The sequence below is a fragment of the Malurus melanocephalus genome, unplaced genomic scaffold, assembly GCF_030028575.1.
Source record: "Malurus melanocephalus ecotype Western Australia unplaced genomic scaffold, MMel_1.1 scaffold_91, whole genome shotgun sequence".
In the NCBI taxonomy this organism is placed as follows: domain Eukaryota; kingdom Metazoa; phylum Chordata; class Aves; order Passeriformes; family Maluridae; genus Malurus; species Malurus melanocephalus.
The window spans coordinates 1,960,612-1,973,068 of NW_026623323.1; the positions used below are offsets into that span (position 1 = coordinate 1,960,612).

The 12,457-nt window shown below is 41.3% G+C and overlaps 1 protein-coding gene across 1 annotated transcript in view; it reads left to right on the forward strand.

Moving 5' to 3' along the window:
* Positions 1–3,846: 3,846 nt before the first annotated feature.
* The window catches only part of REEP3 (receptor accessory protein 3), a 34,451-nt gene continuing 25,840 nt past the window's right edge, over positions 3,847–12,457 (forward strand). Inside the window, exon 1 of the mRNA XM_057368407.1 lies at positions 3,847–3,942. Within this exon, the coding sequence (XP_057224390.1) occupies positions 3,911–3,942 (32 nt within the window). The 5' untranslated portion in view covers positions 3,847–3,910. The remainder of the gene's footprint in view (positions 3,943–12,457) is intronic.

Consider the following 12,457-nt stretch of genomic DNA (forward strand, 5'->3'; position numbering starts at 1 on the left):
AAAACCTAAGGATTTTACTTATTCATATAGAAGCAAGAGCTTTAAAAGGAACGTCAGACTGTAGTAAAACTGAGAACARTAGAGGTTAAATCTGCCAATGAAGAAAAAGAAAGCCAGAAACATCCATTTGAAACTTTGTTTTTTCATTAAATTGAATTCTTTACATTTCTAATTTGGAATGTTAATAAATTTCACAGAAACATTTCTGGAAAAAATAAACTTATGGCCTCTTAGAATTTGGTCTGTGTGCTGGAAAAACAATAGATTGAGACCCAGCTGTGTTAAACACCAACTGGCTTTGCCATGTTCCTCAGCAAGATGCTGTGCTGGGAGGCTGAAATGTGTGAGCAAGAATTGGAACGTCCAGAATTCTGTGCAAAACTTCAGCTGCTTTGATYTCATAAAACATCCATAGCATTGCCCAACTCTCACTCTCAAATTAAATCCCATTAAGGCAGAATTGCTTTTTATCTAGAGATCAGAGCCTACCTTTGCTGTTGCTTCATAGATAGGAAAGGTAGATGAAGAGTTAAATACTTGAAGGTAGCATAAACTGTAAATTTCAACCATATTAATTAATAATCAGTTATGGTTATAACATCAGCTTAGAGTATTTTAAGGAATAGTCACCCTCTCCCATTCTGTACTGCCATTTYAATAAATAAACTGGCATCATCTGTTCTGTGCTCTGATCCCAAAAGCACAAATGTATGTGGTATGATTCAGTAACTGAAAGAATTCTCTATTTTTTTTTCCAAATTGTTCTATATTTGAGACTCATCTAGGATTGATTAATATTAAACAGTGAAGCTAAGAAAAACCCATCCCTGTGTTTAACCTATGTGTATTTTTAACATACATGATATGAGTGGTGCTGTCTTTGGGGAGCACATCCTCCTAATGCAGGGAAGTGAATCCCTCTGTCAGAAAGTAGCTGGTGTCTCCCTAAATGTTGCTCAATTGCTGTTTACACAGCTGCAATGTAATTAAAATGTTTGTTTACCTATAAAAGAGGTGAAAGCTAAACATTGATGTTTGTATACATGCATTGTATTACATCAAAAAAGTTAGGTGGCCTTTACAAATGATTTCCCAAACACTGTTAAAACTATTTAAAACAACTTTTTAACTATATTAAGTGGCTTTTGGAAGAGGTGTTAAAAATATCTCATCATGAGATATCTGTAAATCTCTTCCTTGCACAGAAATAGACAGACATGAGTAAGACACGCCAGCCTTGAGTAAGTACATGACATGGATTTAATTGCCATGCTGCTCCCTGTGTTTCTGCCATGCAGGTACATGGATTGTCATTATGTGTGAACTGGAATACAAGGAAGTTTATGGGGCATCCCTGTGCCTGTCTGCTGAAGGCCCAGAAACCACCACCACACAGCTTGTTGCACTGAATTAAGTCACAAAACATTCTATGAAATAAAAAAAAGTGTAGTCTTCCGAGCAAGATAAATTACTCTTAGGAGCCATCTGCCTTTACCCTTTACAAAAAAAAAGCCTCTTTAAATGTTAATTTAACTTTACCAGAGATAGTATTGCCATGGTAACAAATGCAAGAAAAATAAATGTCTCTTAGAGGAAAACCACTTTTTATTTTGTATAAACATATTCCATATGAAATAAAATATGCAGCTATGGAATTATTGTATACACAATCTCAGACAGTAAAAAATGTCTTTTTATCAGTCTTTTCCTGGAATGGTTCTCTGAGCTAGTACCAAACACAATTGCTTGCAGAAAAGAAATGTATACTTAATTTCATATGCTATGAACTAGAGCTCTCAGCTTGCAGTTTGCTCTAGATGGACTGGAATGCTACAAACTTCAGCAGAGCGTCAGGCAGGCAGCAGGAGTTTACAGAACTGGAGTCTAAAATGTAATCTCTGCCAGGTAATTTATATTGCAAATGCTTTGCTGTGTGCATTTGCTGTGCGTAGTCTACCACTGGAGAGGTTTGTTATTCAAACAGCATAGAAGCAGTGGTTCAGATTTCTCTTTTCATTGAATGAAAGGAGGAATGCATTCAGGTTAGGCCTGTTTCAAAAATAAGATTGATGAGTGGTGTACTTTAAATTGCTCACAAACAAATTCCTCTCTACCTCTTCCTGCATCAGTAACCCCCTACAAAGGTCAATTTGAGGAGACACCCAAGATGGGCAATATCATTATTTGCAAGACCAGAATTTCTTCATGGTTAAAAATCATTTCTTTTTACATTGTATACTTTCTCATTTCAGGCTTCAAATTTCACAGTATACAACTATAACCACAGTTTTCAAACACTGTCATGGTTGAAATGTTCCACAGTTTATTTATCCTCTTTCTTTCGGCCTTTTGAGTGTGTGCTTTGTGTTGGAAGGCTGCAGGGAAGTYAAGATGCCTGTGTCTGGGTTTTACTGGTGAGAGGAGGTGAGGAATTCTGGTGCTTGCCTGTGGAGCAGAAACCATCCTGCATTCACCTGCATCAGAGTAAGACAGTAGCTTACAAAGATTAAGCTTTTCTTCTTGCTGTATGGCAGGCAGGGAAACTGCCTATTATCCCCACTTACAGATATGTTAAAGAACTAATTTCTTCTAGAGATTGTGATGCTGAATTTGGCATATCATTTACTCTAAGAGTCAGCATAAATGGTGCTGAAACTGTTATCTGCTCTTTTCCTACCTTAGCTGATGAGTGGCATGTTCAGTAGCATCAACATCTTGGATATTGCTCTGTTGCACTTCTTGAAGTCAGAAGAGTAAAATTAAATGTTTTCAGGGATGACTTAGGCAGAATGTCATACAACCTAGTCTGAGAAATGATGAAGCAGCCAGTTTCAGCAAAATACTGTCCTTTCATGGGTGCAAACAGTTCTACAGGAAGTGTAAAACTGGTGTGTGGAGATTGATTGCAATGGATTAATTAAGGTATCAGGGAGCTGGAGCTATTATCTTCAGCATATCTCAACCTGCCAGACCACGAGCTTGGCAAGAGCACCTGGACTAGGTTACATTGCGGATGGGGTTGCTTGTTGTCCCTCCTTGGGCAGCAACTGGAAACAAAATGTGTAGAGAAAGAAACAAAAGTAACAAGGCATATWGGCACTAATCATTCCACGTGTATCTTCTCGGTTATCTGCGGTTTTGGACTAACTGCATGGAGGAGCCTGTGTGGCCCACCTAAGGATGAAAACCTTAATCAGCCTTTGTGTCAGTGCTTGTCAGCAAGTCGGGAGGACAGGCACCTTCTCGTAGTGAATCAGAGGGGTGCAGGAAGCGGGCCGGCCCCACGCTCTGCTCAGCAGGGAGGGCTCCAGCCGGTGTCCCCGGGTGACGCASAGCACCCTTATCTAACCCCGCCAGCCTCGAATAGTTCAGCACGCTCCGGGGCAGCCGGCCAACCTGAGGGGACTTCAATGTGTGACACGGATGTTTTGGCTTTCCAAACATCCTACAGCATTACGGGGAAGCACGGGACAAAGACCAAGGCAATGGTGAGCATCCCACCCGCCCCTTCTCGCTAGARTTGGTCACTGTGTTTCAAATGGAGGAGGTGAGACGGGGAGAAAAGTTTCTTACTGCAATCTTAACGACTTCGACCTGTTCGTCTCTCAACCGAGCGCTGTGCAAAAGCTGTCTCCGTGCGGGGGTCTAAGACCGCCGCCACCGGTGAAGAGGCAGGAGGAGGCGCCTTGCCCCGGCCTGCCCGATCGCCCTCACGCACACCGAGGGGCCCGCGCGCCGCCTCAGCCCCCTTCCCCCGCCGGGCCCCGCGAGCCCCGCCCCGCCCACACCGCCTCACGGCGCCTCACGGCGCAGGCGCGCAGCCCCGAGCCAATGGGGCGGGCGGGGCGGGGCAGGGCCGCGGCCATTGCGGCCCCGCCGGCTGAGGGGAAGCGCTGCTCCTGCCGCCGCGATGGTGTCCTGGATGATTTCCCGAGCGGTCGTGTGAGTACCGAGCTGTGACTGCGAGACGCGGCTTATTTCTCAGGACGGGGTGATCCCAGTGAGCGGCAGGAGGGAGGCGGCGTCCCATTTTTCCTTCCACCAGTCTCCTGAGCCGGGTGCCTTGCACTCCCCTTGGGGGTGTCTGTGTGCCTCACAAAACCAAATTGTATTCCTTGTACTCCCAAAAACTCCAGCAGAAGCCGCGCCGGCCTCGTGCTTACTCTGTGTGTCTCSTAAGTGCATGTTTCCTAGGGCTACGGAGCCAGCCAACTCGAGCTGCTTGTGCCTGTCACGCACGTTTTGCAACCTATGCTTGTAAAGTGATCCAAACTAACCTATAAAACCTGGTAACTCTTCCTTTKTAGCTTGTAACAGAGTTGAAAGGATTAGAGGCACGCTTGCGAGTGTGAGATGGGGGTCTGTGCTGAGTATAAGTTGTCAGCTGATGGAAAGGTAGACTGGCAGTGTTGTTGTGTACCGGGCTTCATAAAGTTGRGTTTTTGAAAGCCAGAGAAGCAAACCTTCTTAGGTGAGAAGTGTCTTGTTACATGTTGCGTAAGTTCTGTTTGACAAAGAGTAAACTGCAGTGCAGCCTCTGGTCTTTTTCATGGGCATTGTACTGTGCCTTCCTGAAACTGATGGGTTATTATGCTTATTTGAATAATATTCCCTCCTAAAGGTTAAGTAATATTTAGGCAACAGTGTTCCTCATGCTCCTCGCTGAGTAGTGCTGTGATTCTGGAGCACCCAGTACTTACTGGATYGCTTGAGCTGAGATTTGCTGTGTGTGAGTTTTTTGCCAGGCAAATGAAGTGAATCTGCTCACAAAGCAGTCCAACAAACACCCGAATTAGCATAAAGTATGTAGCAGGAGTGTGTGACCCAAAACAGGGCATAATAGGATTTCCCTGTTCTGTTGGTGACAGATATCCCCCTTAAGCTGTCTGGTGTAAGTTCATCTGAAAACTTGTCGGGAAGCTTTCTCATACTGCCATTTTCCTGGTGCAGTCCAGTCACCTAGATAAGTAGCAGTCCTCCCTCTCGCTGCCCTCCCTGAGACTTGTCACATAATTGCAACTTCTAAAGTAGAACATCATGTTCCAGAATTGGCAAAGGAGGACAGAGGTTTGGAAGAGAGGCTGAGGGAAGAATTGCTGTTGGTGCACTTTGTCAGCATGGTCTTCCCATGGGCAGTACATGGCGCTGGAGGTAAAAGGCACTTTGCTTACTTTCTGTACATYAGCTGGAGCTGCTGAACCTATTTCTGCTTCATTTCCTTAATTTCTGATGAGGATGAAGTCCTCTATGAGCCTAACCCAATAGCACAGGGAATGAAGAGRGTAGCTACTGCTCTCCACAGATTTATCGGAAAAGGCAATAAAGGATAATGTACTGTGCAGTTCTGTGTAGTTATGTTTCCTGGTTGCCACTGGTCACTCATTTGTGTGCCCTAATTATCTTTGCTAAAAAGGGAGTCTTAAATATTATTTCTMGATAATCCTTTCCACCTTCTTGTGYCCTTGTTTCCTAGCTGTGGGACTTMAGTAGTTTGCCAGTGTTCAACTTCCCAGGAAGGTGAAAGTGTTCAGTGAGAACTTGGACAGTTTTGAGACTATTGTTTAACTTTGCTAATAAAGCAAAATCCATGTGGAAACGAAAGATGAAAAGTAGCACGGAAGTAGATATGGTATGAAATGAGAGGTCTTAATTTCAATGGTCTTGAGAATGTCCTTCTTGTCCTGTTTTCTCAGTATCCATTATCTTCCTTTTTTGATCTGTTTCCCTTCCTGGTCTCTTTCCAGATGTACCTATTTCCGTGACTTGGTGTCTCTGAATTCTGTGTTCCGAGTTTGGAAGGCGTGTGCTGTCTTTCCCTTAGATGCCCTAAGAAACACAGAAATACTTTGAAACACTTTGTAGCTGTGCAGATCTGAGGTTCTGTCTTATGTAACATTTTGATTCTGGTGTGGTGATTTCGCGGTGCATTTATCCATAGCAGGTTCCTGCAGCCCTGTTGTGTATGAGCAGCCATCAGGAATACCAGTCATCTTGACTCGTGATGGAAAGCAGCAGCAGTTTTTCTGTCTGTGGCAGAGTTCTCCACTCCTGACTGACCTTCTATGTTTCAGCGCCAAAAGAGCAGCAAAATATTAATTTGTAGGTGTGTCGTAGTGCCCTCTGCTGACTTCTGACATGGGGAACTTGTCCTGACACGTGTGTCCCAAGCAAACTGCTTTCTGATTCAGTTTGAGACTTTGCAATTTGGGATTCATTAACTGCATAAAATGGCTTGGTTAAAGCTTGAAGGAACTAGGTAATGGAGCTAGTATAGAATTTGAATTGTTAATTGCATGTGAATTGTCTTGAGGAGTCATGCACACAAGAAGGGGGAGTGGTTCAAATTCACTGTTCCACGTAATAACCTTSAGCAAAACTTCGTTTTAATGATATCTTTCCCCTTCACTCTATAAACGCTGTTATTCGTAGGCATCTAAACTTGTGACATACCTTGTATTAATTATATGTCTTTTGTATGTCAAGAAGCAGAAAATTTGAAGTGCATAGTTAAAACATCTTTTAATTTTCAAATTCTGTGTTAATTAGATGCTGTTGTAGTAGGTATGGCTCATTATTATTTCTAAAGCACACCTGCTATTGCAGCAGTTTTTGGAATGTTTACTGCATGGTTTTTCCTTTTCTTCACTTACAAAACCAACAAGATAGGATTCCATTCAGAGTCTTAGAAAGCTTCTCAGCATGGTGCATCTTGTCAAATTCTTAGTCTTTAATGGTGGAAATAATTTTTTACATTTGTGAATGCACGTGTTGTTAACTTAGAGCTTGTGCCTGAATTCCAGTCTGCTTGGATTGCTCATTCTTCTCGTTTGTAAGGTCTGAGCAATTGTGTACACATCAGTTACTGAGGCAGTATTTAATAGTAAACACGCTGGGTACTTGTCAGTCACAGCCTGGTATGGATGAGATCAGACCATCCTCTTGTGCCAAGCAAAGATGTGAAGCATCCTAAATACAAAGTAGATGGCCATTTTGTTCTTGCAATCTGTTAAAGCAGACTGTCTGCTGTAATCTGTTAACTTTTTTCCCTCCTCACTTTAAAATGAAAGTTCCCCCATCTGTGTTGCTTTGCAACATGCTCTCTCCCCTCGTGTTTAAGTACATGGTTTGTTTCCAGTGAAGTTGGTCAGCGTCCATGAATGTTGGCAGGGAGAGTTAATGCTCCCCAGGAGGATGTATTTGTCTCGGGTACTAGTAGTTAGCTTTCTGTTTGCTTGAATTTATAATGTTTGTCTTCCCCACCCTCATTTTAGAGCCTCGCAAATATTCCTTGATTCTGATAGTAGATTATAACTAAATAAGTTAAGCTGGATGAAGACTGAGGGACACAGGAGGTGACCTGAAGGCAGGTATCAGTATTAGTGTCTTTCAGCCTTTGCTGCATTACAGGCTGGAGCTGTTTCTCGAATGATCATTATCTTACTCTGCTTTTAATACTTCTGCTGTTGTTTGACATTTCCAGATGTCTAGCTGCCCCTAGAATTACTGCATATCTGAGAATGGGTGGCTGGAGCCGTAGGTTCTGTGTGGATTGGATTGCTGTCAGGAACACCTGGCTTACCATGTAGGCAATGTTTTATGTKCCTGAGTATGCTTTGACTGTAATCCTGCAGTCAAAGGTGCCTTGCTCTTGGAATACAATTTTTTGATTTAAAAGCATAAAGTACAAAAATATTTACCCTCTTGTTAGGTAATCAACATGCTGTCAAGCACAATTGTCTTGAAGCAATCACAGCTCATCAGATGTAATGGAGTAACAATACCCCATCGGGTGTTGTGAGGAAGGAATAGCTATAGCTGAATAGCCTAATCTTCAGAAGGGCTGTTAGAGTCGCTTTGACCATAGCCTGCTGTCTGGCAGAATTGTTCCAGCTGAAGTATGAAGGATGTTGACTGCTGTTGGATGCTGAATTTCTTCCGGTATCCTTCCAGTTTAAAGGCCTATAAATTGCTGCCCCACCTGTGGGGAAAAAGGAGCTGCTATSATCATGTGAGTGAGATGTGCTGCAATGTCTGTCTCATCACAGAACTGGAATGAATTAGTGACYATCAGTTRTCCTTGGCATTTYATGCTATGCTTAAATAGATCTTAATCTCCTTTTGCTGGGAGGGACCATCCTGCCCTTCACTCTCTCCTCATTCACTTTCCACAGGATCCAGACTTTACTCTGTGACCACTGTATAAGTCTGGTTGTTTTGTCAACCAGAGTGAAAATTAATGTTGATAGAAGTTAATCTTTTGTTAGCTGCAATGAACTGCACCAGCTCTCACAGCTGTTGTGTAGTTGCTAGGTAAGTGCTGTGTTGAGAATGAAAGATTGCTGGACAAAACCAGCAATTTTTTGGCTTTAGCATATGACCAGACTGGTTAAAGTGTACTCTGAAACCACATTCTTCATTGCATATTGCTGCTTATTCTTTCTTGTTGTGATTGTAGTTCCAGTAATAACAGTGCAGCTGTTCTGATCAAAGTGTCAGCTTTTTAAAGTGTCTTCAGTTTTATGGGTTGAAATCTGTAAGCATATGTAAGTCTAGGAATGAAGYGTATTGTCCTGTCTGTGTGAAAGTTTAAAATAATTTACATTATTGAGCAATGAAATCATCAGAGCACKTCTCTCCAAGTTCAGCTTCTCAGTGAGGAAATCCTAATATGTGCAATGAGAAGTTTCTGCTCACTTATGTGTGACTTGTAACAYGTCTTGAGTTAGTACAATGCAAAATGACTATCTTTGACAAGTTGTAAGCAAGAACTGTCCCTACTGCCTGCTTGGCACACCTTGCTTTAAATCAACATTTGCTCTGCAGCCTAGCTGCTCTTTTCTCTCCCATGTTTACAGGATGGTGTAGGTGCAGGGCATGCGTGGTCAGTGTGCCCAGCCTATGGCAGCCGGGTGGACTGAAGCTTGCTCAAAACAGATGGAGCACAGATAGAGGCGTCCTGTGGAGTCTGACGTTCTTACTTAATGGTCTTGGCATGTACTCCGTTACAAAACGTGCTGAAACCTACATCTGTGTCCTATGCATTATCGATAAAGAAATACCAAGCACTGCATGATCCAGCACAAAAGGATGTTTCTAATTAGAACAAACAACCTTCACTCTTGCATGTTCCACAAGCCGATGTCTGCTTMAAGCGGGCACATTGCAGGCTATTGAGCATTTCTGCCATCTGGACAGAGTGTCTTGTCTTTGCTGGGATTGTACACAGAGACAGCTCCTAGTATTCCTCTGTAAGGCTGAGGAAGATACTGAGACAAATTTTGTTTAAAAAAAAAAAAAAGTGGCTTTGGCTCAATAATTTAATATTTGGTAAGAAACTATCTTAAAAATGTGTGTAAAAACATTTTACACACAGAGGGCATAGAGGGCAAAGCCCTCTATTCTGGTGTTCCATGTGCAAAGCCCTCTATTCTGGTGTTCCAAAGCCCTCTGTTCTGTGTTCTAAGCTTTTTGGTCCTTTTTATTCTACTTTTGAAAGTTTCAAAGCCTGTGAAGCTACTAGGTTTTTACAGAAAAAAATATTACAGCTGACAACAGTACGATCCCTCCATTGTCAATCTTTCAYATTTTTAAGACCTGCCAGACTAGATTGTAACAATTTACTGCTGAACAAATGAGATGWGGTGTGTAGAATCTAGGTAGGAAAGGTGATGGTGGGATTTTTGCTGGCCAATACGACTTCAAACATGACTGGTCTTGGTGGCACAGAATAACCAATCTTACAAGATGCTCTTGGACGTGAGGAAAATRAAACAGCCCACAGGGGCTATCTCTGCATTGCGCTTTTTCTTAGCCATCGCTGTTAGTTCCATGCTCAGTTTATCACTGACGAAATAATAGGGTGTTACTTCTGTTTCTGTTGTGTTTCATAGCAGTCTGCAAGCATCAACATGGAGGTGGGTTTAACTAGATGAATGTTTGCCCTGTGTTTATCATCTTTGGAACATTGCTCATGCATCCTGAGGACAGTTGGAACTTGCATCTGATGTTGAAAACCAGGTGGACTTTATTTSAAAAGAAAACCTGGCTTTAAGTGCAAGGATTTCTCAAGCAGGATTTTTCCTGATGTGAGAAGCCTGACAGAATGCTGTACTTTTTCGTGTTAAAGCTGCTGGAACTTGCAGTGCTCCAAGGGGAAAAGCAGAAAACAGTTTGTGCTTGCRCCTTCCTACCACTGTCTGGTTTTGTTGTTTCTTTCCCCACCCTGTTTTGTAACACATTGATAAAAACCAAAGAGAGTGAGGAAGATGGTCTCTAGCTTCAAGATACCCTGATTAGCTTTTAAGGTACAGTAATGTTACCTTAAAATAAAAAAAACCCCAAACATTACTTACTTGGCTTTGTGCTCTTATTATTCACTTCTGTCTGCTAATATTTTTTTTCTCCAGATTAGGATTTTGTTCTAGAACACATAATTTTCCTTTGTCTAAAGGAATATCTGGCATTATTCAGTTGCAGTGTATATAGTTATATTAGACTGTATATATTAGACTGTTTTAGAAGCTGACCTAGTCAAATTTTTCAGCAGTGAACAGCTTATGGATCACTTGGAAGACAATATATCCACAGAAACATAAAATACACATTTTATGTGACTGCTTTGGCAATCATTAATTTGCTGTAGTTGCAATGTAAGCAGTGTTGGTTTTACTRTTCTACTTACTCAACTTTGAGGGGCAGTTTTTCTTGTCTTAAAGTTAGCATTGAATAGTTAAGACAAAATAGAATACACATTTGTATACAGAGGATAATGTGATTTGGGCAAATTATTTTTCGTTTGCATTGGAAAAATAACATTTCTGCAAAGGCACACATTTCTTTTGTATCTTCTGGTTACTTAGTCCATTTGCATATAACCAGTGAAACATATTTGTGTTAACAGAATTCTTCTCTCAATTTTTTTTAATCAGCATTGTGTGCTTTATTTGTTTTTGAGAACAAAACCTACCCCCCAAACTAATTTATTAATGCATGGGTGTCTAAAGAAAAACCCATAAATGGTTTGAGTTCAAAAGGGAGGAAATTAAGTTATCTTTTAACATTTTATTTTTGACAATAAGGTTAAGTTACTAATAGAACTGCATGAAWAAGGCTGGTAGAGATTCTGCTTGTCAGTCTTGACTTGGTGTCGAACAGGTTCTTCAGAGTTCTCTTAGTACCAGGTATAATTGAATAACCACGTGTACTTGGGAATGACAAGTCCAGATGCTACCTCAACAGCATCTGCCAAAAACAAAGTTCATAGAAACCTTTTCCTGTGTACAATGGATGGGTTTGTTTTTTCAATGTTCTAAGAGGCTTCAGATGTACATTTCTCGGTTATAAGATTAACAGAATTGTTTGAAAATGAAGGATCTTAAGGCAAAAAAATTAAAATGTAAGGAATTTAGGATGATTAAAAGCCAAACCACCAGCTGTCTGGGGTGGAGATAAGACATGCCTACTTTTMCTTTGAGTTGTTGTTAGATGGTTCCACTTATCACTTTGCTCAGGTTGTGGTAGTTTTGTAGTGGTTTTTTTGGGAGAATCAGGACATTGAGGCTGCYCAAGAATGTATAATGATTAAGTAGAACCTTTCAGCCTTTGGGTTATAAACTTCACTTTTTCTCTGGAACCACCCAGACAGATTAATATGTGTGACCTATAGCAGTGTGGACTTCRTTTTTTTTAATGCAACCCATATGAATGTGTGGTTACATGCAGTGTGGTTTGCTCTGTACTTACAGACAGCTCAAAAATAAAATGTGGTTTCCCTTAGAATAAGCAAAAGCCATTTTTAGTTGGGACCACTCCTATTTAAAATGTTAGTTTCCTCTACCCWGTTATTTTGATGTTGATTAATACTCAAAAAATACAGAAGATACTCACAGAGCAGCAAGCAATGATTCTGGATTTTAACTTGTGAAATTTTCTGAAGTCTCTAGCAGACTTGATGAAGGGTGAAAACCAAAGCTGATAAGGTGAGAATCCAAGTGGAAATCCATTTTTTGACTATGGCATTCGTAGGTGTTAGAGGAAATGAGCCTAGGCTGTAAGTGACAGCCAAACCTTCAAGGGGAACTCCAGTACAGTAACCAGCTTTGAAACCACTTGTCAAAGCTGAATAAAGCTTTAGATTTCAAAAACAGTTGAGAATGGGCATGACTTCAGAGTCTTGAGGGAATATAAACTGTGTTTCTTCTAATATTGAAAATGATATTAATGTACTGGGTTCTTCCTGAACCTGCAGTTCAAGCGTTGAATAGTCAGAACTYTCTCCTTAGACAGCTGCTGAGAAAATAGAGGAAATATGTTTGAACACTTTAGTGCAAAGAATTTCTCCCTATCTCCTGCAGTTGAGACTTGAATGCTTATAGTGTGTGACTATGCATGGGCTTCCCATTGTGACYTCCATAGCTTGATTGAAGGTAATATAGCAYAGGGTAAATATGCCCAAATT